This window comes from Phalacrocorax carbo, chromosome 6 (genome assembly GCF_963921805.1).
Source record: "Phalacrocorax carbo chromosome 6, bPhaCar2.1, whole genome shotgun sequence".
NCBI classification, from domain to species: domain Eukaryota; kingdom Metazoa; phylum Chordata; class Aves; order Suliformes; family Phalacrocoracidae; genus Phalacrocorax; species Phalacrocorax carbo.
The window spans coordinates 30,545,980-30,565,287 of NC_087518.1; the positions used below are offsets into that span (position 1 = coordinate 30,545,980).

A 19,308-nucleotide genomic window follows, 5' to 3' on the forward strand; every position below is an offset into this window, starting at 1 on the left:
TTCAGATACCAAGGCAAAGGGGTAAGGTGCAAAATGCCAGATAGACTGGATACAACTGCCAAAGACTAAACCAGTTAACCAGTTTTTATAAACTTTTTTATGTAAACAGAAAAAAACTGCCACAAACGTTCCTCAGTTTCTACAGAATATAACCTTTCCCTCTGTTCTTCCTCACTCCTTTCGAGCTCCTGAGCTTGTTGGGGTTCACCCAGGAGAGGGCACAAGTCAAACTGTTTCAGACAGAGCATGCTTTGTTGTCCATCTGGCCACACACAGAGCAGGAAGCCTGTTCTTTTGAAATTCCCAGCCCTGTTTTCTAGTTCCAAGAAAGGTACGGGATAGTCAGAGAAACATCTTGGTTTAATTCCTCGGCTGAAGCTAAGCAGCATTGTTCCAGTGAAGACAAAAGCACTACAGTGGTGCAACCCAGTTGAGAATCTCATTTGGACCTGCTCTGCACTCACCAGTGCAAACCTGGGCTTTTTCAGGTCTGCTCAGGGGATGCACAAGCTAGCGGTTCATCTCTCTATACAGAGCAATATAAAGGCAAAGTGCTAATTTGTAACTCATCTCAGTAAAATCACACTCTGCAGCACCTGGTTGTGGCTCCAGCACTATCACAGGTACAATACAGCACACACAGCTATTCTTGAGCTAGACATCACCATGCCCGAGGCAGTGTCACCAGCTATCTAACTACAGCAGTGTGACATTCAACTTGAGGGGCTCTAAGGCGTCCTGACCTGCTATCTTGTGAACAAGTCCACACAGAATCTGTGCTGCTGCAGCCTGCTGTTTGTGGCTAATACTAGTGTAGGTTCTTTCAGGAACAATGAAATCGCCTCTCAGCCCAGCAGAAAAGCACAGGTTTTACAGACCTATCTTCCCTGAAGCACTGCATACAGTAGTTCAGGGACAGATGAGCTTTGGCAGCTGGTTAGAAAAAGGGCTAACCTCAGCTTTAATTGAGATCACAAGCCTTGCAACTCAAGCTAATTCTCACCTTCATTAGCAGCTCCCTACTTGTCAAGTAATTGTCATGGTCTGAGAAGATATCAGACAGCTCTTCAAACATCAGCATTATGTCCCTGTACAGGAAAAGATTAAATCATTTAGGTTGTTAGTAAGCACTCTAAATCAGATCAGACTACTATCCAGCTTTTTTTTCTCATGAATTGTTAACAGTTGGGCACATAAAAGATAACACCACCAAAATGCATCCAAGGAGATGCTGCACATCTACTAGGAACCCTCCTGGGATCTTCTGGTGCTCCCAGTAAATTCAGGCCTTATTTGACAGCATCACAAAGAAATGCCATAGGTACACAGACCCTCAGTAGGGTCTTCAATCACACTGCAGGGTATGAGATTGTTATAAGAAAGTGGGTAAATGGACACAAAGGAACAGAAAAACAGCTGTGAGAGGTATCCTAAGTACTTAATGTTTGCCCTATTCCATGCAGTCTGGAAAGCTAGAAGCGTTTAAGTGTATGAGTCCCTTTCTATTACCAAACGCTATAAACACAAGATGGCAATATTTTGTTCAGGAACATGGGGCAACTGAAGGAATCTCAGAATCGTTAATGTTGAAAAAGACCTCTAGGATCATCAATTCCAACCATCAACCCAATACCACCATGCCTCCTAAACCATGCCCTGAATTACAGAATCACAGAATCTCAGGTTGGAAGGGACCTCAGGGATCATCTAGTCCAACCTTTCTAGGAAGAGCACAGTTTAGACAAGACGGCCCAGCACCCTGTCCAGCAGAATCCTAAAAGTGTCCAACGTGGCCGAGTCAACCACTTCCCTGGGGAGATTATTCCAATGGTTGACTGTTCTCACTGTGAAAAATTTCCCTCTCACGTCCAATCGGAATCTCCCCAAGAGCAACTTGTGTCCATTCCCCCTTGTCCTCTCCATGGGACTCCTTGTAAAAAGGGAGTCTCCATCTTTGTAGCTACCCCTTAAGTACTGGGACATGGGGATGAGATCCCCCTGAAGCACCATGTCTACATGTTTTTTCAATACCTCCAGGGATGGTGACTCCACCACCTCTCTGGGCAGCCTCTTCCAATGCCTAATCACTCTTTCAGTAAATAAATTTTTCCTAATATCCAATCTAAGCCTCCCCAACACAACTTGAGGCCATTTCCTCTTGTTCTGTTGCTAGTAACTTGGGAGAAGAGACCAACACCCACCTCACTACAACCTCATTTCAGGTGGTTGTAGAGAGTGATGAGGTCTCCCCTCAGCCTCCTCTTCTCCAGACCACCTCTCTCTAGGGGAAATGCAGAAGCATACTGCGTGGCAGAGTGACATTTTACTTTGTTTATCAAAGGCAAAGGAAAGAAATCTTCTTCCCAAACTGAATGAGCAAAACACAATCTTTTCTACACAATGATTTCTGATTTCTGTTTGGCATGCAGTAACTATGCCAGTTGCACAAAAAGGTATTCCCCTCTAAGAACTATTGTCTTCAACACAAATTTGGATTTTTTTAATTTGGGGATATATTTTAAGGAAATGTCAGGACCAGGAGACGATTATTGAGGATTTGTAGGGACCTGGACCTCCTCCAGCTTCACCAGAGAGAAGAGAGCAGGCAGGTATCATGGTGTCCTTTTGCTGACATTATGAGAGCAGTGTACATGAACTGGGTGAGTAGCTAGTCCCATAGTTTTTCAAAATAGGTTGTGGAAGATCCAATATGCTATAAAGGACAAAAGAAACCCAGTATGCCTGAGGGCAGATTGTCCCTTCAATATGAAAGAGGAACTCACAGCAGTCAAACCCAAAAAAGGGGCCTGAGCTTCACAGGAATGAGAGGTTCTTCTAAGAGAACACATGTCCATGAAGGAGCAGAATAGGAAGATTGAGAAGAACAAGATGAAAAGAAAGAGCACTGAGCTTTTTGCCTTTGTTTGGGGCTAGCCACAGGAGTAGAGGGGGAAGCTTACTTTGGAACACATGCCCAGGTCTTCTTTAGCCGATAGATGGAGTGGGACTGTAATGCTGAAATGATGGCCCTCAAGGAGGAGAAATTCTTCAGGATCCTACATTCCTGTGAAAGGAGTGGTTAGAAATACAGGAGCATTAAATGTCAGCATTATGAATACATTAGTACTCTTCTGTTTGACCGGTGTCATGCTTGCTACACATTCTCACTGCTAAGCAGGCAGCTGTACAAATATTGAGCATCAAAAATATCTCTCCCCCCTCCAGCCACCAAACACTTTATGGGCTTTGGCACTTATATCTTGTTTTCCTCGCTTTGATGTATTTCTGGTGATGTTGCAGTGTTACAGCTTCCACTTCTCCTAGTGAAAATAAAAGTAGAACTGAGTCCATGAAGCCAGGCTAAAAAGCACAAATGTTTCACTTAAAAACCTCTTTATAGTTACCAATCTCTCTTACCCTTTGGGGAAAATCCAGGCTTTGCCTCTTTCTATGTGGTATTTAAAATGTAAACCCTCAATCATCTAAGTGTCAATTAAAAATAAACTCATGCAAAGGAATAACCTGTTATTCAACTACATGCACACTGTTAAAGAGAAAACCTTCCCAGCTTTTCCTGAGTTGGGATCAAATCCTAACAGAGGGACTGGTTCATAGACCTTTCTCGTAACACAGCTTCTCTGCGGCAAAAGCTTTGTTGGAAAAGGGTACTGAAAAGCTTTATTCTCCAAAAAACAGCACAGATTCCTGGTAAAGCCAATGGAAACAAGAGGGGGCGGGGTGGGGGGGGAATCTGGCCTGTGACTCTTCAAGGAACTCCTGTAAATCTGTTGGTGGCTCATGAACTAGAGCATTGGCACCACATACTTAAACTCTTGGAAATACAAGCTCTTACAAACAGGTGTCTGTACACACAAATTAAGCAGAGAAAACACATTCCAATTTGACAGTTGTATGTAAATGAGACCATATTCAAACTACACTTCCACTTCTGCAAATGTTTATGGAGATGATGATTACACTAATAATACCTATTATGTAAAGGATCCCTACAGTTAAAATAGACATAATTTATTTCCTTTGTAGGACTGAACAAATGTAAAGCACCCTTAGCATAAACAGAAGTCAAACCTTAATATATCAGCAACTCTATTCACGAGTTGCATTAAAATGGACTGAACAACTAAGGCAAGTACATTTACTCCCATTCATTTACCTTACAAAACAAAACAAACATTTGTGCTACTTAGGAGGCTACATTTAACAAAGTGTGGCTTAAGATGACTGACTGGGCAGGCAGCACTTGAAGCAAGTTGCCAGTTAGGCTAGATACAGACGAAGTTCAAGATCATGTGGTAGGACATGCAAGCTATCCTTGCTATCCTTTGGGGCCAAAGAAGCCACATAACAGCTCTTCTTCAGAGACTGACACATTAAGAAAGGGACCATTTTTTTATGTTCAACTTAAAATTCAGGCTGGGGAGAACACATGTTTAGAGACACAAGTTCTCAGCATTTCTTTTTTTCAAATACAACAGGAGTCTGGACTGGAAGACCTACTTTGGAACCATCTTGACTTAATTGCCCATTGCACAATTTAAAGCACATTAGGAATTCAATATTGGATCTTGTGTTCTCAAGGATTTAACTGACTGCAGACTAACTTTAGCAAGCTTTCATTTGTATAAGTAGAATTTTTAAGCCTGGTTTGAATAACTTTGTTTCACACTGTGTCCTTCACAAGAGGAAAACCAGAAAGAATCCTGTAGGCAGAAGCAACTTTGATTAAAAAAAAAATAAGCATAACAGGATATTAATGATTTCATTTTTACTTTTTATTTTTAAAGTAAATATTGTGTGAGTGAAATTGGCTGCTTCTGCTCAGGAATCTTCTGAGACTCTGCTCAGGTGGAGCAGAGAGGCCTGGCAGTTAGAAGAAGTATTCAGTTTATCTTGTAAACCAAGAAACTGGATCCAGAACTCATGAACAGATAACAAATGTGGAACTTCATGCTGCTAAGTTACAGAGTTAGTTGTCAGTGAATAACTGCACTTTAATGAGTGGATTATTTTTTAATTCAGGCATCTAACTATTCAAAACACTCATTTGCATGCACAAAGCAAGCAACTTTCTTCAGAAGTGGGCAGCTAAGTATATGTGCAACTAGCTGTTCTACATGTGCAATTATTTTGTAGAGCGTGCACATGCATTTTTCATGTGCTTAGCTAAGACTGGAGTATTTAATTATGTGTATGAATTAAGTAAAGGGAGAAGTACTGAATTAATAGAGGTGGGGAACAAAGTTCCCCATCCACAGAACAAGTATGGTGAGAGTGCTGCCTGTCCTGGCTTCCCTGGGCCTCCCTGTTGCCCCATGATGAGCAGGAAGCTGCTTCATACTTGCCCAGTCTGCCCCATAAAGGCCCCTTTAGCTGGTACCCTCTGCAACTTAAAGATCTGCATACAGAAAATAGGAATCAAACTTCCTAATCCGTTCACACGGGCTATAAAGCAGCCATCATATGATAACAACAAAAAAGTTGACTTAAGTGCTAAAAGAGACGTGAAAGACTACTTCCCCATACCAGTTTCCTGAACCATGCAGTTGCCAGAGCTTAGGTGCCAGGATTAACAATACTCCTCTGGAAGCATAGAAGTGCATTGTCAATGTTGGAAAGCCTCTGTTTGGCTTGAGCTTTTTATGACTGCTTATTTTGTATAGCTCGGAAAGAATCCATGTGATTCTTAAAACAGAAGTCAACACACATCCATATGAAAGTGCTCTGAATGTTCTCTTCAAAAGAGAGATCTAGTTTACTGCCAGCTGCCCAGTGCTCTGAGGGGAGTTAAAAAGGTTACAGTAAAACATTAAAGATAAAATCTAAGAACTTAGCAAAATAGAGTTACGTAAAGAAGGTATTCAGAACCCTTTCACACAAAGATTAAGAAACACATAATCTGCTACAAGACAAAGGAATTGAAGCAAAGAGTAAACGTTTTAGAGAAACATGTGAGACAATGATAAAGCAGAAAGGTAAGAAGATGAGGAGACTGGTAGCATATTGTAACTCTACTTATTTTTTCTGGTCACTGCTTGCACCTCTCACCCCCTCTAAACCCATTGTGGTTTTTCTACCTGATGTAAGCCATTAATAACTCAGTAGGCAAATTACTTTTCATACTCAAGAATTTTTCAAAACAAAAAAGTACAAACAATAATTTCATTTTTTCCATGTTAAAGAGGCTGTTGCTTCCTAGAAGTAAGTTAGCTTTGTCTGCCCTTACTTAAAACCTTCTGCTTACTTTCATATATATACACACACATATATATAAAAAGACGTATGAAAACCCAAACAATTGTGCTTGTGCTGTCTTCCACCATATCTGATTTCAACTCCCACGGTATTCACAGATGCAGTAGAGGGAGTGTGACACTCGCTGACTGAACATGACCGCCAAAGGCAGATAAGTACAAAGCTTATTCTGACTGTGCCTGCTGTCTGCACCACTGCCAGTCCTACTCCATTCTTTTTAAACTCTTCTCTGAAAACAAGCCTAACCTTTGGATTATATCAACCATCACTTCACTTCTTTCACTGATATGAGCAGTATTTTCTTCCTAGAGAAGTCAACTGACTGAATTTATACCTATCTCACCATAAATGTTACATTATCAAGTATATAGCACTCCCCACCTGCAAGACAAGGTATCTGCCTTACCTATTAATTAGCACTCCCAACCCTGTGAAGAGACAAGCATCAACCCCATTTCCATGGCGGGGAAGGAACTAAGGAAAGGAAGGGCAATACTTCATCTGCTATTACAAAGAAAGTGAGTCAAAAGTAGAAAGAATTAGGGCTAAGCTGTATGCATTGGTCCCAGGCCAGTTAACACCCCCATTGTCCCCTCCCAGCTCCCTCACTCCAAGGCACCTGCACAAGGAACATTAAACAGTCTAGAATAAACGCTTTACATGTGCAGTGTGAATCCACTTCTCAATGATCTTGGCTCTTTGCTGTGTTTTGAGTTCTTTGCTCTTCAGGATAGTGCTGACAACACATTTGGTGACTGCATTGAACTGAGAGATGGTGGCTCTAATGGTAGGTGCCAGGTGCTTGTTTTCTTTCTTATCCCTTCGAGACCAGATGCATCCCAAACAGTGGTACGGCACAACTTTCTTGAAGAGTTTCTGGAGTGAAATGGAGGTTTGTGAGTCAGCAGAATTCTCCTAGATCTCTATTGTCCACAAGAAGAAGTGCATGTTTACGGTACAAATTGGATCTAAATCTAATATGGTATTAAAAGGTAAATATTTGTTTTCTCTTAGTTTAAAATATACACTTTGGTACACTCTTTATAGGCTCAATGTTGTAAAAGACCTGTCACCTAAATAGTCCTGGGAAAATAAGAGAGGCCTTTATATGAGTTGCATAACCAAGGGAAAAAATTTTTATATGAAGGAGATTGATACAGACAAACCAAATCAGAGCACTATAGTTAAGAGTACCTGTGCATCTTTAGGCCAGGTAGCAATAGAGTCAAAATGTGCTATTTCTAACGTGTCAAATATTAAACTTTGAAAAAAGGCTACACAGTATACATTCACACTTTAAAAAAAAAGAAACCAAACCAAAACAGAAAAAAAAACAAGACAAAACCAAGAAAACCCCCAAACCTTCAGAATGACTGAAAGAAAAAGCCCAATGAACACAGCAAGTTTGGATAACCAAGTAGAGCTGTGTTCTGTGTCCCAACAACAGACCTGTTCTGGAACACTATACTTATATTGACGTTACTTTCAAAAACAAAAGTTTTAGAAGCCCAGCACTATTTCCCCCCTAGCATTTCAAGTAGTATGTATACTCCACATACTGCATCCATGTACGTCAACTGTTCTGCCACGAGGTCTTCTTGGAAAAAAGAGAATTCTTCTGGACTGCTGATCTCCAGTTCCTCTTCATCATATAGGTTACAGGGGGAAGTGTTACGGAACCCATCTGTCCAGGATGTAAAACACAAGTTAAATTTGTACAGCAAACAGTGAATCAAAGCAGATGTTTATTTTAAAACATCACTGTATAAATTACAGCAGAATGCCCAAAGAGTCCTGCCTGATGTAATGACTCTTCTATGCTGCATGTTTTACTGAGAAAGATGATGAGCAGAAGATTAAATTGGCAAAGAAAAGGTGGAAGAAAGAATTGAGCCGTTCAGGGTCTCTTAGCTGAGAAGTGGTTTAACTCATTTGCTAACCAATATTCTGAAAGGAAAAACACCACCACCCAAACAAAATTTCCTTATTAAGACTGCAGAATTTTGTTAACTACTTTTCAGCATTTATGCATTTTATTATCAGGGGGGGGGGCGGGGAGGGGGGATGGGGGGTGGAGGGATCAAACTGCAAAGAGAAAAGACTGCAGTTGTATTCCCAAAATATTGCATTAGGAATGCTTTTATATCCAGATTTCGTCTCCTATGTGAGGAAATAAAAGGAAATACCATGCTTTCTTGGCACAATTTGTGCCTTCACAGGGCTACGTGGACTATATTAAAGAGAGTTTATTCCAGCATCCCTCACCTTCCCTCTCTGGGAATTTTTCCCAGTAAAGAGAATACAGTGAGCACCCACAGCATTCAGCTGAATGCTGCCTCTAAATTTGCATTGTTCAGCAGTGAAGAGGTGAGAGAAGAGAGCTGTCCTCATCAGGGGACCCAATCCAGTGCAGAAGGGAAAGAATTTCACAGATGTTCCTGTGTCACCTTTTGGCTCCCACAGGTTGGGAACAAAGCCACATTAACACACAAAGAAATATGCCCTTGTTTCCCGTGGTAGAGGAAGTAAAACAGAAAATCCCTGAAAAAAAAATCCTCTTCCTAATCCCTTTTACTGTAAGGCAACAGTAGCTCCAAAAGAAGGGGGGAAAAAAATGAACTTGTTGAAGACTAACAAAAGCACTGTTTACTACTAGTGAGATTTCATTAACAAAAACAAGCAGTGCATTTCAGAGTATGTTACGCAATACTTCATATCCAACAAAAGCAGAACAGACATTAAAGCAACGAAAGCAGATAAAGTGATACTTCGTCACTATTTTTCAAAATACTTCACTTTTCCTTTCTTCATTAGTTATCAAAACCTAATCAGCAATGTAAACTGCTTACAGTTTTGATGTAACAAATTATAACTACGGGCTGTATCAGATTTCCATCTGTACATTCCAATTGCACAAGTTATTGACAGAGCTAAATGCAATAAATGGAGACCTCTGTTCCAGCACTATTATTCTGTGTCTGTTTTGTAACATTGTGCATTATTAAATGGACTTCTGTTGAACTGCTACAAAAGTCACTCTCTTGTCTCTTTTTGGCTATGTAACTCCTCGTTTTCCTTTCAGGTCTTGGAATTCAACTGAAAATCCTCATCACTGAGTTGCAACCCTACTCAAAACCTCACAGCACCCTTAAAAACCACGTCCTGGAATGCAAAGCAAGATTTTACTTTTCTTTCTTCATGCGTCTTTTTCTCCTCTCTCTCACCTTCATAAATGTGTAACCAGTCTTGTCCCCACTCCCCAAGAAGCTGGGATCCTCTTGTACTCAAGTATCTCATCATCTTCAAATCACTCTGATCCATTTAGCCCTCTCAAATGCCAACTGCCCTCTTGACTTCACTGAGAGCGAACACTCTTCTGAATTTGCAGTCCCTGACTCGCTTTGTATTGCTCAAGCTGCAAGCACTGAGGCTGGGGGAACAGCTTTTTATCTGTGTCTGGTCCTGCAATCTAATCTACTGGCATGGATGATGGCAGCACTGAATGGAGGTCTGATTACACAAATCAAACTGTAGCATTAAGACCCAAATTTGTGAATTCATAGCACAATATGAATGCTTTAGAACAAAAATTATCAGCAAGTCTTGATTGCAGACAACACATTAAGAGTTTTGAAAGAGACCTCTGAAATGAGCAAAGATGAAGCTCTAAAAGTGACAACTCTCCTCTGCAGACCCTGCAAGTTAATTGTGTTCTCTCCTCTTATTTTATTTTAATTAACCGCCTCTATCCTGACACAATTTAGAAAATGTTATCATTCAAAATGACCCATCTATAACTCAGATAATAACCTTTTCAACTGTTTCTTGAGGAAACAAATGCAAAAGGAGGGCTGCTGGGAACTTGCTCACTTTGAACAACAGATGAACCCAAATTTAGCTCTCATGAGCTTTCTTTGTTCAACCTGTGGGAACCAAACCCAGGAAAGGACATCAACAAGCACATATTAGCAATCCTGTTCACTTACCTGTGTTCAGTAAGGAAAATGCCTGGGCGCTGTGCAGTACTCCTTTTTATGTATGTGTTAATGACAGAGTTCATTTGGCATTTCACAGTATTATGCATTGAGATGGTATTTCTGGAATATCCGGCAGACATGATTTTTATGGGATGAAATGTTTTTTTCCTGTCATTTCCTTTATCCTTTATTACATTAATCATTCCCTCTTGCCCCTCTGCCAAAGCTGGAAGTTGATTCTAGTTCTCATTCACACACTACATGAGCTCCTATGACTTTTCAGTTTGTACCACAGGAAGCTTTCTGACCAGGATAAGGGTATGTGTCAGGCTTGACGCTGCACACAGCATATTTGTGTTACTACAGTTCACTATTGTTTCAGTAGATTGTGACCCCCAATAACGTAAGTTTTTCCTCTGTCCTTGGATACCAGCAGCCAGCCACTCAAATAGGAAAAAACAGCCACAGACACTTCCTTTGACATGATGGTAACTAGGAAGAAAAGCTTCATGACAACAAGGCTTGTGACTCAAGCTGTGTTTTGCTGCAGCTTTGTATTTTGCTTTTTGTTGGTTTGGGCTTTTTTTTGTGGGGTGGGGAGGGTGGTGTTCAAATGAGAAGGCCAGCTAAAGAGCAACTGTGCGTTTTAACTCAATGACTGGGGAGGTGTGCTGACAATTAACCACTTAAGCTGCTGCAGCAGTCTCAAAGCTTCGGCTAAATATTAAAGTGCTGGATTTCACAGACCACCCCAGAATGAACAGGCATAGGCACCTACACTGTACAACTATTTCATCCTGCACAGAACCTGAAGCCTCACAGAGACACATTTAAAAAAAAAAAAAGAAAAGAAACAAGAAGAAAGTCACTGGTGAGCTTTCCAATATTGTCAATTAGCATGAGAACTGATGAAATGTACTCCACACAAATCCCTGTGGTACCATACAGCCTGGCAGAATAGAAAGACAGAAGGGAAAGGTACCTTACCATCTTTTTCCACTTCTTGGTTCTGGAACTGCTCCAAGAGGTTCTGTGCCCTCCTCTCTGGGTCAGAGCCCGGTATATTCCTCTTCAGGTAATCCAGCAACTTCAGCAAACATGGGTAGGTGGGTGGCTCTCTGAAATCCTCAGAGCACTGATCGAGCCAGGCTCGTAAGATCGATGCTATTGCACTAAGAGCAAATACACAGAGAACACGCTGGTTAGATACAGCATGTATTGATGCAATTGTATGTATCTGTATCTAATATAACAATAAAACCACTAAGACATTCATACCCAATGAAAAGGCACTATGAAGACTTTCTGAGCAAGGAATTTAATTTGTTCTTTTGATGCACGCAATCTTATTAAGATATCGCTCAGATTTTGCCAGGGACTTCAGTGAAATTGCTCCTGCTTTGCACTCCCACAACTGGATCCTGTTATAGTCCCAAAATGCAAATGAATAAAGAATCAAATCCATTTAAGCTATATTGAGACCCTTCTATTAAATTCAGGATATCAAGTAATGATAAAGCAACTAAGATAACAGAACAGAATCGACTTTCAGTTGGAAGGGACCTACAATGATCATCTAGTCCAACTGCCTGACCACTTCAGGGCTGACCAAAAGTTAAAGCACATTATTAAGGGCATTGCTTAAGCGCCTCAAGCACTGACAGGCTTGGGGCATTAACCACCTGTCTAGGAAGCCTGTTCCAGTGTTTGACCATCCTCTCAGTAAAGAAAGCTTCTTAATGTCCAGTCTAAACCTCCCCTGGCGCAGCTTTGAACCAATCCCATGTGCTCTGCCCCTGGATCCCAGGGAGAAGAGCTCAGCACCTCCCTCTCCTTGCCCCCTCCTCAGGAAGCTGTACAAAGCAATGAGGTTTGCCTTGGCAATGAGGAGCCTCCTTTCCTCCAAACCAGACAAACTCAGAGTCTTCACCTGCCCCTCAGAGGACATGCCTTCCAGCCCTGTCACCAGCTTTGTTGCCCTCCTCTGGCTGCATCCAAGGACCTGCGCGTCCTTCTTAAATGGTGGGGCCCAGAACTGCACACAGTACTCAAGGGGAGGCGGCACTGACACTGAATACAGCAGGATAATCCCCTCTCTTGACCGGCTGGTTGGGCTGTGTTTAAGCACCCAGGGATGCGGTTTGCCCTCTGGGCTGCCAGCGCACACTGCTGGCTTCTGTTGAGCCTGCTGCCAACCAGCACCCCCAGATCCCTTTCTGCAGGGCTGCTACATCCACTGCCTTCCCTTCATCCACTAGGCAGGTGACCTTATCATAGGAGAATATCAGATTAGTCAAACAGGACTTTCCTTTTGTGAACCCACATTGACTGTGCGTGATGATTGCATTACTCTTTAAATGCCTTTCAGTAGTATCCAGTATAATCTTCTCCCTAATTTTTCTAGGTACTGAGGTTAGACTAACACGTCTGTAGTTCCCTGGGTTTTCCCTCATGCTCTTTTTGTAGATTAGAATAACATGGCTAGCTTCCAGTCAGCAGGGACCTCTCCAGACCTATGGTAGAGGATCGAGAGGGGTCCTGCTGTAACATCTGCTAGCTTCTCCAGAACTCTGGGGTGAATCCCATCAGGCCCCATGGATTTGTGAACATTCAGCTGATATAGCTGGTCCCTTACAATTTCAGTGTCCACAAATGGAAAGTCACTGTTCCCAAATTCATGGTCCTCCAACTCAGGGAACCAGGCAGCCCAAGGTCTATCAGTATTATTAAAGACTAAGGCAAAACACACATTGAATGCTTCCACTTTTTCTTCATCCCTATTAGTCAGAGGACCATCCTCAACCAGTATTGGTCCACTGTTTCCTTTAGACCTCCTCTTGCTATTAACATACTTTAAAAAGGCCTTCTTGTTATCTGAAGCAACACTGGCCAATTTCAGCTCTAACTAAGCTTTGGCCTTTCATATCTTCTCTCTGCATAAATGAACCACAGCTCTTTAGTCTTACTGTGAAGCCTGATCTCACTTCCAGAGATCATACAGTTTCTTTTTCCTCTTGAGCTCCATGAGGGGTTCCCTGTTCAGCCAGGCTGGCCTTCTGCCCTGCTTGCTTGACTTATGAAACAGTGGAATTGCCTCCTCCTCTGCTTCTAAAAGATCATTCCTGAAGACTGACCAATCCTCATGGACTCTTAAGCCCTCAAAAGCATATTCCCAGGGTACCCTGCAAGATAGTTCCCTGAATAGCTTAAAGTTTGCTCTCCTGAAGTCCAGGGTAGTAATTCTGCTGTCCTTTTTACTTATTACACTGAAAATTTTAAACGCAACCATTTCATGATCACTATGGCCAAGACCGCTACCTACCATCACATCCCTCACGAGTCATTCTCTATTCACAAACAGTAAGTCTAGGAGGGCATCTTTCTTAGATGGCTCACTGAGTGCCTGTGACAAGAAGTTATCTCCTACAAAATTCACAAATTTCCAAGACCTGCTTGTCACAGAAGTATGATATTCCCCATTGACGTCTAGGAAGTTGAAATATCCCATAAAGACAAGGAATACTGATCCAGACATTTCTCCTAATTGCCTATGGAAAAACTCGTCAGTGCTTACATCCTGGCTGGGCAGCCAGTGGTAGACACCCACTACAACATCTCCTTTGTTTTCCATCCCCCTAATCCTCACCCAGAAGCTCTCAAACACATCATCACTAACTGTAAGTGCTGTGCAATCAAATCTTTCCCTTACATACAGTGCAACACCTCCACCTTGCCTGCCTTCCCTACCCCCCCTGAACAGCCTATAGCTCTCCATCCCAGGACTCCAATCGTGGGACTCATTCCACTAAGTTTCACTAATACCAAGGACATCATAGCTCCAGGAGCTGACTAATGCTTCAGTTCATCCTGTTTGTTTCTCATACTGCACGTGTTGGTGTACAAGCATTTCAGATAACACTCCTGAGCCCTCTGTCCTCCCAGGAACAGTATAGATATTCCCATTCTCAGGCGATGCCATGCCAAACCTTGGCTTACCAACCAATTGCAGTAGGTATCCTCTTCCCCCACTGATTGTAGTTTAAAGCCTCCTCAATCACCCCTACCAGCTTACGCCCAAAGACCCATTTTCCCCATTGGGACAGATGGATCCTGTCAGGCACAAACATAGGTTGTCTCTCAAAGGCTCTTCCACGGCTTAAAACCCTAAAGTTTTGGCAGAGGCACCAGTCCTGGAGCCAGGTATTGATTTCCTGCACTTGCCTGTTTTTTCCAAAGTCTCCTCCATTACTGGGAGGATTGAGGAAAAAACTACCTATGCTCAGCTTTCTTGCCAGGGCTCTGAAGTCTCTTTTGATTGACCTCAGACTTTTTGTTGCGACATCATTTGTACCCATATGAAAGAGCAGGAATAGATAGCGGTCTGAAGGTTGAACTAGGCTTTTCAGTCTTGTGGCGACATCCCTAATCTGGGCCCCAGGGAGGCAGCAAACTTCCCTGAAAAGAGGGTCTGTTCTGCAAACAGGTGTTTCCATTCTGCACAGGAGGGAATCACCAATGACCATAACTTGCCATTGTTTCTTCTTAGCGCTGGTCTTAATGCAAGAGTTTAGTCTCTCTGATCTTGGCAATACTGCTTGCATAGGTTCCTCCTCTATCTCATTATGTGCTTCATCTACCGTAACCAGGGCCTCCTACCTGTTCTGTAAGGGTATCGTGGAGTGTAACTTAGAAGGTAAAGAGGTGTTCCTCTTACTGCTTCGTGCTGTAACCTTCTTCTCCCCCCACCTATTCCTTGTGACACTGCCTTCCTCTTAGCACAAAAAAGATCTAGGACCTGCCTCCTTAGCGGCCATGCTGAGTTGGCTTCCATGCATCATAGATGACACAGTCCGGCTTCATTGTTGAATCTCTCTCTCAGGCACTCAAATACTCCTTGGTCTGCTCACCTCCTCCCGCAGCTCAGCCACCAAGCAGAGCCGTTCTTCAATCTGGGCACACCTCCCACAGACTTTGCTTGTAATCACTTTCCACCTCTAGGAATCTCTCTTCACACATTCCAGAGTCACAAACCTGGGTGGTGGCATGCTTGAATAGGAGCTCTGTCTCTGTGCTGCATTGGTTCTACTAGGTGCTAGAAGCTCAGGAGAATCAGAGGACACTGCTTTTTGCCAGGTGGTCACCATGCTGCTGCATGCCTACCCCCTAGAACATATATATACTCTGGTGTCCATTGCAATCAGCTGGGCTGATTGTTTTAATCTGTGTAAATCTCCTGCACTGCCAGGTGGAGGGTCCATGCCTTGCTGTCTTATCCAGCCAGTGGGTTTGGGGTCAGTTGGTGGGGGAACACCCTCTGTTCAGTCAAGCCCCTACTGGCCCACATGTATCCCTCCCTTTGTGTCCCACTGCTGCCACTGCTGGTGCCCCTCGCACTGTTCTGGCATCCATTGCAATCAATAATAATAGAAATAGCCCTCTCCCAAGTATAGAAAATTATCTGAGGTGCTGGCTTTATATTACCGGCATTCATTATGATCCTGTTTCATACTGTTTGTCAAGCTAGCAGAGCAAAACTTGCAAATTACCTTGGAGCTATGCTTTGTTCAATTAGTTGAAATATCTTTGCTTAGCTGTACCGTGACCATGTTTGAATAACTACCAGACATTATACGCACAATCAAAAGCAGAACGTAATTTCTTAATTCCCTCTTGTGCCAGCAGGAAAAGCTGTGGCCCAGCGAGGCTGCAATGTTGCTCCGTTACCACTCCCTGGAACATTGTGGGAAAAATATTAGGGAGGAAACAAGGTATTTGTAGCTCCTTCAGGGTAGCAGCTTCCCAGTGGAAGTGCTAAATCAAACACTTCCTGTGGTGCCCTTCCTCTCATCAATTGCTGCTGCCGAGTCTTGGGGACCATTTCCCTCCACGCTGTATTACTCGTTATCTGCCATCTCAGTAGAAAGACTGCCTGTTCATGAAACCTTGGGTTTTGCAAAAAAGCAGTCTAATCCTAAACCTAACCTACATGAGCACACGCAGTTAGTGAGATTACATCATCTGTGAAGATAAAACCCTAATCAAGACATGTGCATCATGAGCAGCACTATGCTGCCAGTGCCCAGTATCAAGCTTGAAGCACCAAGACAGTCAAACTCAGAAGACAGATTGGTCTTGCTAATCTTAGGATGAAATGCATAACAAAACTATATCAACAGAATCTTGATTTTACCTTTATCCCAAGGACAAGGAGAGGCTCTCAAATTATACCATGCAAAACAGTATCTTGGTCATGCTGGTGGTGCAGGAAAAGGATGCTTAAGGAGTTACAGGAGCATTGGATCTCATTCAGGAAAGTTATCCTGGACCTTCTTAGACACATGCAGCTAAAGAGACGCCAACTGCAGAGAGCTGCCCATGGACAAACATGCTACAGACTGATGGGGATGAGGGGAAACCATAGCTGATGAATCAATGTGGTTTCCACCCTGCCTGAAACAGAGGGAAGTGAACTGTTTATCTGCCTTTCCTGGTTTATGTAGGTTTTAATACACACCTGCCTATTAGATTGGTACTTAGATACTGCACAAATGTATGCTTGTGGGAATTTCTTTAAATCATGTCTTCGCAGGTATTTTTCATCATTTCATCTTGATCTGTAGTGTCCAGTTTTGGGCCCCCCAGTTTAAGAGGGACTGGGAACTGCTTGAGCAAGTCCAGTGGAGAGCTACCAAGATGATCAGGGGACTGGAGCATCTCTCTTATGAAAAAAGGCTGAGAGACCTGGGTTTGTTCAGCCCGGAAAAGAGAAGGCTGAGGGGGAGATCTCATCAATACTTATAAATATCTGAAGGGTGGGTATCAAGAGGATGGGACTGGAGTCTTTTCAGTGGTGCTCAATGACAGGACAAGGGGCAATGGGCACAAGCTGGAACATGGGAAGTTCCACTTAAATATGAGAAAAAACTTATTTCCTGTGAGGGTGACAGAGCAGTGGATCAGGCTGCCCAGGGAGGGTGTGGAGTCTCCCCTTCCCTGGAGACATTCAAAACCCACCTGGACGCGCTCCTGTGCCCCTTGCTCTAGGTGTGCCTGCTCAAGCAGGGGGGTTGGACAAGATGATCTCCAGAGGTCCCTCCCAACCCCTACCATTCTGTGATTTTGTAAGAAAATAAGACTTACAATGGTTTTCCAGAAATAACTTAGAATGTTGTTGACAAATTTCAACTATGTGTGGAAAAACTGGAAGTAGTCTGAAAAAATACGCAAATTTCTTCAAGTTTTAAGAAAATTCAAGCCTGGATAAAAAATAATTATCAACTTTTTTTCTGCTGCAGGAAAGACTGAGATCTTTGGTTCTTCATAGCAATGTGCCAGTAAATCAGCATGCATATTTTGTGCACCATTTAGCACTGGCCATGGCACATATTACAACCTGGAAAGACAAGGACAGCATTTGTTTACCTGATCTGACAGATTGGTTAAGGAAAAAGACTTCTGTGTGTGGTCACAAAATGACACACTGGCCACAGCCACTGTCTCATGATCACCTACTGTGGTGTTTAGAGTAGGACATAACATGAAATGCAAAAAGGTCCTTGTTCCAGAATAAAAAGCACAGTAAACACCTAAATCTCCTGAGAAAAGTCCTGAAGATTTCCTCTGTGACACTGAAACCATCCCTGCATTTCAAACCTCGTCCAGCCAGTAGTCATAAATGCTGTAGCAGGGGTGAGAGGTGACTTAGAGGTATTGCTGTCATGGAAAGCCAGAGACAACTTTTAGGACAAAGAAGAAAGAGTTTTGTAGGGAAGCAGATCTCATGAGCTCCACTGACACCAGAATAACAGCTGAGATGACCAAGTGACATCAGCCCTGGTTAACAGCAAGTCCTATTTGGTTCTGCAAACACTTAGGGCTGCGCCGTGGAGCTTAGCCTTCCAATGACTATTTTCTGCATCTAAGGAACCCTTCCTTCATACCTATTCCAATAACCCCATTTCATAAGACCTTCATGCAATAATGGTATCCCATACTCCCAATGATATTCCATGAAGAGAAGGGCCATGCTGTCAGTAGTAAAAACCTCTATCCATGAGTATCCTGTTAGAAACACTGATGTGGCAGCTCAAAAAACATACATTATCTGTGCTCATGACAATCAGGCACTTGGCTTTTAAAGTTCAAATCCTCAAAAAACACAGATGTAGTGGCTCCAGGTCTATCATGTAAATAGCTGCAATATGGAAAGGGACAAGTATGCCAGGAGGACCTCTCTTTCCTCAAGTTAGGAGATCATGAGAGGAGTTAAAATATGAACACAGATTTCACATGTCAATAACGAGGAACCCAAAAGCCAATCCAGAAAGCTCATATCAGAGCTGTGTACAAATACTAGCATATTTGTTTTCTGCAAGTAGGAAAACCACAACAATATCTGGGTAACTCAGCTGCTCAGTGACATTCAAAATAAACCAATAGTTAAGAAAGAGTAAAGACAGTTTCTCCCACTCTCCTTATCTCATCTTAACCATATTGGGTTTTCCTCAAAACTCAAATATTTAACTTTTAATCCCCTACAGATATCATTTTACACGTCCTATCTGTCTGGCTTTTGTTTCTTCTGCTTATTTCTCTAATACAGTGGCAACTTTGAATTTCTAATTAGAGTATTTGGAAAACTGTCAGTAATACTGTTTGGTTAGGCTTGCTGACAGAAAAAATACTGGAATTACAATTTTAGAGCTACAAAAAGTATTTACAACCAAAAATTAATATGCAAGCATGCTCTAGATTTCAGGTTACATTGCAAGCATGAAACACAGATTGTGCAGCCTGGAAGACTCTCTTCACATTTGAAAACCATTTTGGACTGAATTTTCACAACTCTGCTCAGACAAGCTTCCACTGTACATATACAGCCTTCACAGTTTAGGCCAGTGGTGGCCAAACTTTTTATCTGGAGCTTCAGCACCATTTTTCTCAGTTGGGACAGGTGTCACACAACAGCCACTGCTCCATGACTGCTGCGGTGAAGCCAACAGTGCCAGCCCAGCTCCGCATCCCAAGGTGCAAGAAAGGCCACAAGAGACAGATGCCC

The 19,308-nt window shown here is 42.5% G+C and overlaps 1 protein-coding gene across 1 annotated transcript in view; it reads right to left on the bottom strand.

Moving 5' to 3' along the window:
- The window catches only part of RGL1 (ral guanine nucleotide dissociation stimulator like 1), an 85,345-nt gene that overhangs the window by 15,807 nt on the left and 50,230 nt on the right, over nt 1-19,308 (bottom strand). Inside the window, exons 5-9 of the mRNA XM_064454391.1 lie at nt 11,238-11,422; nt 7,833-7,957; nt 6,934-7,149; nt 2,961-3,064; nt 1,004-1,088 (exon numbers count right to left, since the gene is read on the bottom strand). Coding sequence (XP_064310461.1) covers nt 1,004-1,088; nt 2,961-3,064; nt 6,934-7,149; nt 7,833-7,957; nt 11,238-11,422 — 715 coding nt within the window. The remainder of the gene's footprint in view (nt 1-1,003; nt 1,089-2,960; nt 3,065-6,933; nt 7,150-7,832; nt 7,958-11,237; nt 11,423-19,308) is intronic.